The 12,578-nt window shown below is 44.0% G+C and overlaps 1 protein-coding gene across 8 annotated transcripts in view; it reads right to left on the reverse strand.

Annotated features, from left to right (window-relative positions):
• Window positions 1-12,578, reverse strand: part of SETD4 (SET domain containing 4) — a 59,111-nt gene that overhangs the window by 45,752 nt on the left and 781 nt on the right. For 4 of the 8 annotated variants that reach the window (XR_004539916.1, XM_033949132.1, XM_033949131.1 and 1 more), the window contains exons 2-4: window positions 11,668-11,729; window positions 5,182-5,285; window positions 1,157-1,252 (exon numbers count right to left, since the gene is read on the reverse strand). Coding sequence is in view for 7 of the 8 variants with exons in the window: in XM_033949132.1 (XP_033805023.1) it covers window positions 1,157-1,252; window positions 5,182-5,254 (169 nt within the window). In the remaining variant the exon portion in view is untranslated. Of the gene's footprint in view, window positions 1-1,156; window positions 1,253-5,181; window positions 5,286-11,667; window positions 11,730-12,403; window positions 12,536-12,578 lie in introns of those variants that run through there. The other 4 variants (XM_033949128.1, XM_033949130.1, XM_033949127.1 and 1 more) reach the window with 3 other exon arrangements.

Raw genomic sequence — 12,578 nt, forward strand, 5'->3', positions numbered from 1 at the left:
CCTCAAAATACATTTCCCTCCCCTCGCCTACCCACCCTGCATGTGTAAGGAAATATAAGAAAAGGAAAGATACATGACCCTTATTGCGAGGTAACAAATGTATTCAATGGGCCAGTAGGGCTATTCTTATGTTCTTAACTATGCATAAATGGAGAAAAGGCATGATAGGGGAGATATAGAAACATAGAAATAGACGGCAGATAAGGGCCACGGCCCATCAAGTCTGCCCACTCTAATGACCCTCCCTATCTATCTTTGCGGATAGATCCCACATGTCTATCCCATCTGGCCTTAAAATCTGGCACGCTGCTGGCCTCAATAACCTGAAGTGGAAGACTATTCCAGCGATCAACCACCCTTTCAGTGAAGAAGAACTTCCTAGTGTCACCGTGCAGTTTCCCGCCCCTGATTTTCCACGGATGCCCCCTTGTTGCCGCGGGACCCTTGAAAAAGAAGATATCTTCCTCCACCTCGATGCGGCCCGTGAAATACTTGAATGTCTCAATCATATCTCCTCTCTCTCGACGTTCCTCGAGTGAGTAGAGCTGCAACTTCCCTAACCGCTCCTCGTATGGGAGCTCCTTGAGTCCCGAGACCATCCTGGTGGCCATTCTCTGGACCGATTCCAGTCTCAGCACATCCTTGCGGTAATGCAGCCTCCAGAATTGCACACAGTACTCCAGGTGCGGTCTCACCATGGATCTATACAGTGGCATAATGACTTCCGGTAGAGACATTTAAATATCCCCCTGCATAATGAAGGTAAAAGGGAATGGATTGAAAAGTAATGTGAGCAAATATGGAACAACCTCTCCAGTAGGTGGTAGAGACCAGGGCATTATCTGAATTCAAGAAAGCATGAAACAGGCAGAGGAAGGGGTTATTGTGCTTTGTAGTCTGTGGTCTTTATCTGCCACGATTTTTCTGTTTCTGAAGCCCTGCAAACAAGAACCTCTAAATCATCCACTAGGTGACACCACAGTAACTCCCTCTTGCACTAGGACGGTGAACATTGCCTTCACAGCATCCCCATTCCCAATCGGCCTGGAAAGAGGAAGACCCAGCATGGGGATTAAACTGAGGAGTTTCAGCCAATGGGGCCACAGCAACCTGGTTACATTTTTTTAAATCTAAAATTAACAGAAAGGTATATTACCTGCAAAGCGTGCAATCCTCAAATTGCTATCTTCAAAGCCTCTTTCTTTAAGCCATTTCTTGAGCTGAATATATTCTGGCATATGGCTGTAGTTTACTAAATCAAAAAAATATATTTCTTATCTATCATGTTTTTATATCAACAATTTGCATTAATCTAGTGCAGGGGTAGGCAATTCCGGTCCTCGAGAGCCAGAGCCAGGTCAGGTTTTCAGGATATCCACCATGAATATGTATGAGATGGATTTGCATGCACTGCCTCCTTGTGATGCAAATCTATCTCATGCATATTTATTGTGGATATCCTGAAAACCTGACCTGGCTCCGGCTCTCGAGGACCGGAATTGCCTACCCCTGATCTAGTGCCATTAATACACAAAGGGCACCCATAACCCCCACATATAATCATTTTTGAACAACACACAGAAGTGCAAAGCATAATTCTCCAAAATTCAACCCAATTTTACAATTGCACCTTGTTTACTAAAGACTTTCCCTAGACAAGCAGGAAAGTAAATGCTCAAGAAATCGTGTCCTGCCGGCAGACAAGGTAGCAGTAACTTTACATGGTGACCCATCAAATGCACACACGAAAAATGTGCCCCGAAAACTGCGCGCACCGAATGGGAGGTGACCCAACAATCGGATACTATTTTGTCTTCTTGGGGGATACAAAATAACCCTCTTAAAAGATTCACTTGGTATCTAGTGTTAGGGTAAGATTTACATGATGATTTTGGGAACCCTTTATTAATAATAATAATAATAATAACAGTTTATATACCGCAATACCCTTACGTTCTATGCGGTTTACAGAAGATTAGTGGGGTACAAGTTGAGTTGACGTACAAGTTGAGTTAACTTAAGGGATGTGGGAACAATGGGGAGAAAGGGCAAGAGAGGGGAAGGAGGGAAGTGGGTCAGCTGTCTAGGTATTTCAGGAATAGGTGAGTTTTGAGGCGTTTCCTGAATACCTCATAAGTGGTGGGCAATAGGAGTTGTTCTAGGTCTTTACCCCATAGAGCAGCCTGATGTGAGAGAAGATGCTCATGGTGTTTTTTTAGTTTGCATCCTCTAACCGGGGGAGAAACGAAGTGCGAGTGGGAGCTTCTCCTGAGAAGGAGAATAGGTCAGTGATGTATTTAGGGGTTAGACCGTAGAAAACTTTAAAACAGAGGCAGGCGAACTTAAACTTTACACGAGCTTCCATCGGCAGCCAGTGTAGCTGTTTGAAGTATGGCGTCACGTGATCGAACTTCTTTAGACCGAAGATTAGTCTGACCGCAGTGTTTTGCATTAGTTGTAATCGTCGCATATTCTTTTGGGGGATTGCTAAGTGGAATCTGGAAGGCCCCGATATGCTCACATTCTTCAGGCCCAGTCTCTTGGGAGGGGTCTTTAGGAGTCTGAGCAAATCAGGGCCTTCCAGATATCCACTTATGGCAGATTTCACGGGGCACAATTGATGGGGCGGCATTGTCTTGCGTGCACTTGTCCATACGCGCAATTGTCGTGCGCGGATTTGTCGGTGTGCCACTTTACATACATACACACACAGATCTGGCCTCACTAACTTCAGTTTCAGACACTATTTAAAGAAGTGGGAACTCCTCGTGCAAGGAAAGACTTAAAAGGTTAGGGCTCTTCAGCTTGGAAAAGAGACGGCTGAGAGGAGATAAGATTGTTTAAGTCTACAAAATCCTGAATAGTATATAGAACGAGTACAAGTGGATCAATTTTCTATTCCGTCAAAAATTACAAAGACTAGGGGATGCAAGTTACAGGGAAATACTTTTTTTAAAAAAAATCTTTATTCATTTTCATATCTTACAACAAGTGTATAATATTCAGTCAAAAAAAAAAAAAAATTTTTACAAATCACTTGACATTCTTACTTATAATCATTAAAGTATAAAAGAATCCCTCCCCACCCACCCTATCCATTAATAATAAACCAATTAGCAAATATCATATATCCCAATCCCACCCTACCTATATCTTATATAATAACAAGGTGTTTAAGGTGTCTGATCATTAGAATATGCAATCAATGGCCCCCAAATCTTTTTAAAATTATGATAATTTCCTTGCTGTATAGCAAGCACTTTCTCCATTTTATAAATATGACAAACTGAATTCCACCAAAAGGTATAATTAAGTTTAGTATAATCCTTCCAATTTCCAGTAATATGATGAATGGCAACCCCCGTCAGTATTAATAAAAGTTTATTATTATTATTTGCTGAAATTGGACTCTTAAATCTCATAGATGTACCAAATAAAATAGAATCATAGGAAAGGGCAACATGATTTTCTAACAATGAATTAATTTGGGACCATTTATATAGGGACAGAAAAAAATTAAATGATCTAAAGTCCCCGCTTCTAAACTACAATGCATCTACGAGGCAGACTTGGTTCTTTTTGTTACATAGAGCTTTTTGGACCCCAGTTCGTTTACAGGGAAATACTTTTAAAAACAATAGGAGGAAGTATTTTTTCACTCAGAGAATAGTTAAGCTCTGGAACACGTTGCCAGAGATTGCGGTAATAATTAATGCAGCTGGTTTTAAAAAAGGTTTGGACAGTTTCCTGGACGAAAAGTCCATAGTCTGTTATTGAAAGAGACATGGGGGAAGCCACTGCTTGTCCTGGATCGGTAGCATGAAATAGTGCTACTCTTTGGGTTTTTGCCAGGTACTTATGACTGGGATTGGTCACCATGAGGACAGGTTACTGGGGTCGGTAGCATGGAATGTTGCTACTTTTGGGGGGTTTGCCAGGTACTAGTGACCTGGATTTGACCACTGTGAGGACAGGATAAGGGGCAAGATGGAGAACGCTGTATAGAGTCACAAAGTAGACAGTCCCTGCTCGAAAGAGCTTACAATCTAAACAGACAGTTAAGGGGAACGGTTAATCAGTGGGCTGGGTTGGAGGGCAGAGGGCAGTACAGGACAATCAAGCCATTGTGACATCACTGATGAGGTTGGCTCTTATTGGTGGAATGAGGCATTATGACATCACAATCTCAGCTCTGCTTTCCAAAGACTGAAACTCTTCACACTACTACTATTACTATGAATTATTACTATAGCGTTACCAGACGCACGCAGCACTGTACAGAGTCACAAAGTAGACAGTCCCTGCTCGAAAGAGCTTACAATCTAAACAGACAAGACAAACAGGATGTCATGGATACAGTTAAGGGGAACGGTTAATCAGTGGGCTGGGTTGGAGGGCAGAGGGAAGTACAGGACAATCAAGCCATTGTGACATCACTGATGAGGTTGGCTCTTATTGGTGGAATGAGGCATTATGACATCACAATCTCAGCTCTGCTTCCCAAAGACTGAAACTCTTCACACTACTACTATTACTGTGAATTATTACTATAGCGTTACCAGATGCACGCAGCACTGTATAGAGTCACAAAGAAGACAGTCCCTGCTCGAAAGAGCTTATAATCTAAACAGACAAGACAAACAGGATGTCATGGATACAGTTAAGGGGAACGGTTAATCAGTGGGCTGGGTTGGAGGGCAGAGTAGGGTTAAGGATTGAAAGCTATATCAAAAAAGTGAGTTTTCAGTCTGCTTTTAAACAAGAGAAAGAAAGGGGCTTGGCGGACAAATTCGGGTAATTTATTCCAGGCATAGGGGACAGCTAGACGAAAGAAACAAAGTCTGGAATTGGCAGTGGAAGAGCAGCTGATCTGAGGAACGGAGTTCTCTGGGAGGTGTCTAAGGAGAGAGAAGAGATATTTGAGGGGCAGCAGAATGGTTAAAGCACAGGGCTTGACATCCCAGAGTATCCGCCTCAAGTCCCACTACTTGCGCCTTAGGATCTTGGGCAAGTCACTTAACCCTCCTTTGTCGCAGGTACAAAAATTAGATTGTGAGCTCCAGGGACAGAGAAAGACCTAGTATACCCGACTGTAACTTACCTTGAGCTATTACTGAAAAAAAGTGTGAGCAAAGTCCAAAAAAAAAAGAAGAATTAAAAGAAACCAAACAATATACACACCTGGACCAAGAGCAGACCTTCCAACTAGTTTCCTTCTCCTATGTCGACCTGTCCGGCCTCTCTGATTTTTCATTTTTAAAATGCCTTCAGTGGGAGCATGGCATCTGAAAATATATAAATATAAATATTGTTTTTCTATTCCTTTTTACGCATCTTGATCTTATGATTATATAGACAAATCACATGGATCACTTTTTCTTTTGCCTTCACGCTTTTCCCTCTCCCTGTGAGGTGCTATCACTGGCTGAAGTTTTAACAGAGCCTCCTCCTAAGACTGATCCTTGCCTATTGTCAAGTGCCAGATTCTCCCCTCTCCTTTCCCAACATGGAAATAGCAGGACCAGCAGCCCACAGATCAAAAAACCAAGCCATTATGATTTCCCTCTTCTGATTCCGTTTCTAATAAGCTATTTTCGTCTTTTTTTTTAGGGTCTTTCCCTATCAAATTCTTACACTGGAATCACACTGACCCATACAAGAGATAGTTTTAAAAGCATCTACACATGGAAATAACGGTGTAGATGCTTAGGGATTCAGAGATAACGAGGACATGGTTTTGGACAGGTGGGCCAAAAATTTGAATATGTGATTGAGCATTAGTAAAGGATGCTGAGTGAGTGGAGAGAGCTCCCAACTCTCTTGGGGTAGATTCTGTATAGGGTTCCCACATTTATGCATCGGGAGAATGTACGCTAACCCCCAGATTCTATACATGACATTTAAAATGTACAACTATAAATAATTAGGGAGTACAGAGTCTAAATTGCCGGTATATGTTTTCAAACTAGTTCAAATTAGCTACCAGCTTCATTTGTTCAAAAAAACCATTGTTCTTGCTTATTTATATTCAATTGTACTATATATATATATATATATATATATAAACTCTAATCATAATATTAATTATTAAATATTAAAATTATTTCTTCCCGCTATTAATAAGTGTTCAGTCTCTCCTGCATAGGAGCCACAGCGAGATCATTCCGGGACCATCATCGTACTTATGGGTCCCTTATTGTTTGTTGCATCTGATCTCAGAGTGTTAAACATCCGGCCTGTGCTTTTATATTTCTGTTCCACTTCTCTACTAATAAATATAGCACTTATCTTATCCAGCATGGATGGTTGAATCTCATGGCTCCACAGGTTTTCTCATCCATTGTGAATGTGTAAAAATATGCAAATGTGCTGACAAGTGAGCGTTTATTCTTTCACTGCTCCCCCTGGGGAGCACACTTGTCAGCACATTGGCACATTTTACACATTCACAATGGATTAGAAAACCTGTGGAGCCATGAGATTCAACCATCCATGCTGGATAAGATAAGTGCTATATTTATTAGTAGAGAAGTGGAACAGAAATATAAAAGCATAGGTCGATGTTTAACACTTTGAGATTAGATGCAACAAACAATAAGGGACCCATAAGTGTGATGATGGTCCCGGAATGATCTTGCTCTAGCAGGTTTAGGGGGACAGTATTTTACTAACCAATTATCAGAATGGCTCACCAGCCAATTTACCAGCCAATTATTAGAACATGGTCTTTTCCAAGCTTCCTGAGCTGTTGTAGCCTTACTTACCGATCAGTGCCTGAGTGCTGATTGGCTCAGGCATTGTCAAGGAAGTAAGGTTTGACAACCTTAGACCTCCCCCCCAAATTAAAAAAAGAAAGAAAGAAGAGACCCCCAAATCGAAGATCAGCAGGAAGGATGCCCACTCCCTCCCCTGACACACACCCCTTCCCCCCCTACCTTTGGCACAAAGGCCAGCCAGAGGGATGCCTACTCCCTCCTGCCGGCAAGCTTGCCTCTTCAAAATGTCCGGCCTTCCCCTTCCCAGTGCATCCTGGGATGTGTCAGGGAGGGGGTCTAAGACTCTAATTGGCCGAGGGGCCTTAAGCGTCAGGGATAATCAGGGGCTTAGGCCCCTTCCCGGTGCATCCCTGGATGTGCTGTGGAGGGGTTTAAGTCTCTGATTGGCCCAGGCGCCTAAGGCTCCTTCTATAGGAGGAGCCTTAAACGCCTGGGCCAATCAAAGCCTTAAGACTATCACCAGTGCATCCCAGAATACACCAGGAAAGGGAAGGCGCACCATTTTGTAGAGGCAGGCCTTCTGGCTGGAGGGAGTATGCATTCCTCTGGCCAGCCTTTGTGCCAAAAGTACAGGGGTGGGGAGGTTGGGCGACAGCAGGAGGGAATGGGGGGCAGGTGTTTGATTGTTGTGAGGGGGTAACGGTGGAAGGGTTGGGCCTCCTTCCTGCTGCTAGGAGACATCAGCGACAGCTGCAGGAGGGAGTGGACATCATTCCTGTCGATCTACGGTTCAGGTGTCTCTTTTTTAAAAAAATTTGCGGGGTGTATTCTACGCATGTGCCTATCACTATCACCAGCAACTCATCCCATGTAAATTTAGCAACCCTCTGTGACCCTCATTTGCACGTGTGGTTTTTAGAGAATGACTGGGTATGGGTGCTGACTTCAAATTGTTACATTCATAGCCCCAACAGCAGCCTGTCGGATTTTAGCGCAAGTATTGGAGAATCCTCCCGAGATAATTTTTCTTGCTGCTGCTATTGCTGTGGCATTAATTATGGTGTTTTATATAATATATTGCACACTGCCTTGCTATATAACCAGTGAAAGGCGGTATGACAAATATATGCAGATAGCAGCTGATTCACAGAGCTACGTTTCAGTGAAGACCAAAAGCATCTCACTTAAACCCATCAGAGACAAACTCCTTTTTGTGTAAAAATAATTTATGTCAGCATCCATACCCAGCAATACTAAGAGTTACCCCGGACTCACCAAGAGTGCAAGAACCAAACTGATTATCATTTTGAGGACAAGGACATGCACTCCTGGTGGTGGGGCTTCCCTAATTATGTATGTAAGAAGTTTTTGCATTTGTGACACTGAACAAAGCTAAGTAAATCTTTTCATTACCCCATAATTTATTGTGTACGAATGCATTTTATTTTCATTGGAATCTGTTGCCAGAAAATGTGATCAAGATGACCCGCATAGCAGTGTTCAAAAAAAAAAATTTGGACAAGCTTCTGGAAGAAGCGGCCATAGAACTTATTGGTCAGGTAGATTTGAGAGAGCCACTGTTTAGCCCTCTAATGAGATTCTATAAATAGATCTATAATTTGGGTTCTGCCTGGTTTTTGTGGCCCAGACTAACCACTATTGGATATAATGTTGGGCTTGACTAACTTTGATCCAATTCAGCATGGCTTTTCTAAATAAGTTCTCAAACAGCACACATGAGGGGAAAGAGGCAAAAGTTGGATCCTCTAGATCAGGGATGCCCCCACTTTTGGAGCTTGTGAGCTACTTTTAAAATGACCAAGTCAAAATGATCTACCAACAATAAAATTTTAAAAAACACAAAGCACACTGTACACAGAGAAAATGTTAATTATCATTTATATTCCGCGGGTTTTCAAATAGGTCAAGGCAGATGACTTTATGCAATGTCACCTCAGTAACAACCATACAAAAATAGACAAATATACCCCCTTCCTTTTTACTAAACCACAAGAGCGTTTTTTAGCGCAGGGAGCTGCGCTGAATGTCCCGCCCTGCTCTCGACACTCATAGGCTCCTTGCGGTTTAGTAAAAGGGGGCCATAATGCAGAATATAGACAACAGATATAAATTCTCAAAACGGACACATTTTGATCACTAAATTGAAAATAAAATCATTTTTCCTACCTTTGTTGTCTGATGATTTCATGAGTCTCTGGTTGTACTTTCTTCTTCTGACTGTACATCCCAATATTTCTTCCCTTCTTTCAGCCTCCTGTATACTTCCTCTCCTCCAGACCTCATTCCCTCCCCCAACTTTTTCTTCCTCTCTCCCTGCCCTCCTCTCCTTTCTTTCTTTCTTTCTGTCTCCCTGCCCCCCTTTCTTTCTGTCTGTCTTTCTCTCTCCATGCCCCCTTTCTGTTTGTCTCCCTGCCCTCCCCCAAGCCACCGCCATCGGGGAACAGGCCACCACCGCCATCAGGGAACAGGCCGCCTCAGTAAAGAGCACACTGAAGCACCGGGCTGACCAACCTTCCCTACCCGATGTCAATTCTAATGTTGGAGAGGAAGATCCGGGCCAGCCAGGCAGCGATTGGCTAGTCCGGAACTTCCTCTCCGACGTCAGAATTGACGTCGAGTGAGGAATGTTGGTCGGCCCGGCACTTTAACGTCCTCTTTACAGGGTCGGGAAGCAGGTAGAACAGAAGGCAACGCGAGTCTATCACAGAGCCTGGGATGGGATCCGCGATCGACTCACATTGCCTTCGCGATCTACTGGTCGATCGCAATTGATCTTATGCGCACCCCTGCTCTAGATCCATTGGATCATGTCTATTCAGGGCTTAATTTGTAGACAAAACTGAAGTGGAATTGTGGAGGTGGGTTGGCCTAGGGCAGGTGCAATAGAAGGAGCAAAATGAGTTTTCTGCTGGAAGAAAGGGGCTGAAGCAGAGCACCCCTTCTACTCTGGAGACTGAAAAGTGGTGGAATTGTGCTCCCCCAGAAATTAAACCCTGATAATCTACCTCTTTAGATCAGAGGAACCAGCTTTTACTTAATGCAGCTCTGCCCAGACTCCAACTTGCCCTGCTCTACCACCTCATTCTACCCTGGATCCTCACTAAGAGTGCCAGGATCAAAGATATCATTGTTTTGGGTAGTAGGCAACATACTCCTTAGTTGCAGAGCTGCCATGTTACCCATTCTAAAAGGGAGATATTTTGGCCACTCCTAGTTTTCAAGCGTACATCCAAAAACAGTGTAGTATTTATAGTCCATGATTCTATCCATTGAAATCAGTGTTGCAGGTCCCTTAATACACTACAATAGGGGTCTCCAAAGTCCCTCCTCGAGGGTCGAATCCAGTCAGGTTTTTGGAATTTCTCCAATGAATATGCATGAGATCTATGTGCATGTACTGCTTTCAATGCATATTCATTAGGGAAATCCTGAAAACCTGACTGGATTTGGCCCTTGAGGGGGTACTTTGGAGACTCCTGCACTAGGATGAGGTTGGCAGACATCCAAGACCAGCCAAAAAAAAGTCTCTCTCCTGTATTGGGTAACGTATTTTTCAGCACAAACAAAAAAAAGGAAGAACCAACAAAATCTGCAGTAACAAGTACAATAATACAGGCAAAGTTTATTAAAATAATTGCAGTTAAAAACAACATAAGAACATAAGCAATGCCTTTGCTGGGTCAGACCTGAGGTCCATCGTGCCCAGCAGTCCGCTCTCGCAGCGGCCCAAGTCCTGGACCTGTGTAGTAATCTTCTATCTATACCCCTCTATCCCCTTCTCCAGCAAGAAATTGTCCAATCCTTTCTTAAACCCTGTTACCGTACTCTGCCCTATTACGTCCTCTGGAAGCGCATTCCAAGTGTCCACCACATGTTGGGTAAAGAAGAACTTCCTAGCATTCGTTTTGAATCTGTCCGAATGCCTTCTTGTTCTTTTATTTTTTGAAAGTTTGAAGAATCTGTCTCTCTCCACTTTCTCTATGCCCTTCATGATCTTGTAAGTTTCTATCATATCCCCTCTAAGTCTCCTCTTCTCCAGAGAAAAGAGACCCAATTTCTCCAATCTCTCAGCGTATGAAAGGTTTTCCATACCTTTTATCAGACGTGTCGCTCTCCTCTGAACCCTTTCGAGTAACGCCATATCCTTCTTAAGGTATGGCGACCAAAACTGGACGCAGTACTCCAGATGTGGACGCACCATCGCCCGATACAACGGCAGGATAACTTCTTTCGTTCTGGTCGCAATACCCTTCTTGATTATACCAAGTATTCTATTCGCTCTCTTAGCGGCCGCTGCGCACTGTGCCATCGGCTTCATTGTCATGTCCACCATTACCCCCAAGTCCCTTTCCTGTGTACTCTCATTCAATAATATCCCTCCCATCGTATAGTTGTACCTCAAGTTTCTGCTTCCCATATGTAATACAGTGGTCCTTGGATTACAAGCATAATCCGTTCCAGGAGCATGCTCGTAATCCAAAATGCTCGTTTATCAAAGCAAGTTTCCCCATAGGAAATAATGGAAACTCACTTTGATATGTTCCCCCCCTCCCCGAGGCCAGCAGCGCTGCTCCCCCCCCCCCCCCCACGAGAACAGGCATTACTCCCCCTGAAGGCCCCCCCGCGAACCGGCACCCTCCCCCCCGCGATCCGGCACCCCCTGCCGCCATTGGGCACCCCCCCCCCCCCCCGCGCGACCTGAGGTCCCCCCAACCCACCCGAACCCTCTTCTTACTTTAGTGTAGCCTCCGCACCGGCACCAGCACCAGCATGTCCTGTGCGTTGGTGCCGGTGCCCAAAGATCTGCCTCCTGTGCTGGGCCTTGAGCATGTGTGCATGCTCAAGGCCTGAGAGTTCATGTTCTCGAGAGACGTGAACTCTCAGGCCTTGAGCATGCGCACATGCTTTTAGAAAGGCATTGAAAGCTTACCTATTTCCTAGATGATGAAGTTAATTTTATTATATCGTTATCCATCTTGAATTGCAATTTGTCTGTCAAAAAAGAAGGTATATTAAAGTTTTATAAATAAGAGATATGTATTTGTGTTACTGAACAAAACTAAGGGGTCCTTTTATCAAGCTGCGCTAGTGGGGTTAGCGCATCGGACATTTCATCAGTGTAACCCCAGCGGCCAGCTAAAAAACTAACGCCTGCTCAATGCAGGCATTAGCAGCTAGCGCGGCAGGCGGTTTAATGCATGGTATTACCTAAGAGATCTTTTTACTAAGGCGTGTTAAATCGGCTAGCACGCCTTAGTGAAAGAGAGGGGTAAGTAAATTTCCTGAAGATCCGACATTATTGTTAAGAACCAATCTGCTTGGGGCTCTTAGATGCAGGTTAAAGGAGGTACGCACCGGTTCCAGCTTTTACCTAGGCCCCACAGTGAATCACTGGTTGCACACAAATGTATTAACTAACCAGTAAAGAAAACAAACAAAACTGCAATAAAAGGTACTAAGGGAAGCATCTAAACATGCTTGCCCTGCAACCATCCAGGAGAGGGCGGGGAATAATCTACGCCTGCGCACGATAATTATTGAACCAATCGTACAACGGATTCGGGGGGGGGGAAAAAAACTGCACTATTTTTTTTCTCGCTGATTGACTAATAGGAGGCTACGTCACCAACAACCGGGGTGCATTTTGACAGCAAGAAAGAACTTACCCCGACTTTGCGATCAGTTCTTGCAGCCAATCGATTACTCCTAAGAGTTCCCGCCCTGCTGACTGTAGCCAATCGACTGCTCCTAAACGAGCCCGCCTTCGTGAAGCTGCGCCAATCAGTTGTGCCCCAAGCGAGTCTCCGCCCAGCCACCTGCAATCAATCTACTGCTCCTACG

The sequence above is a fragment of the Geotrypetes seraphini genome, chromosome 6, assembly GCF_902459505.1.
Source record: "Geotrypetes seraphini chromosome 6, aGeoSer1.1, whole genome shotgun sequence".
In the NCBI taxonomy this organism is placed as follows: Eukaryota; Metazoa; Chordata; class Amphibia; order Gymnophiona; family Dermophiidae; genus Geotrypetes; species Geotrypetes seraphini.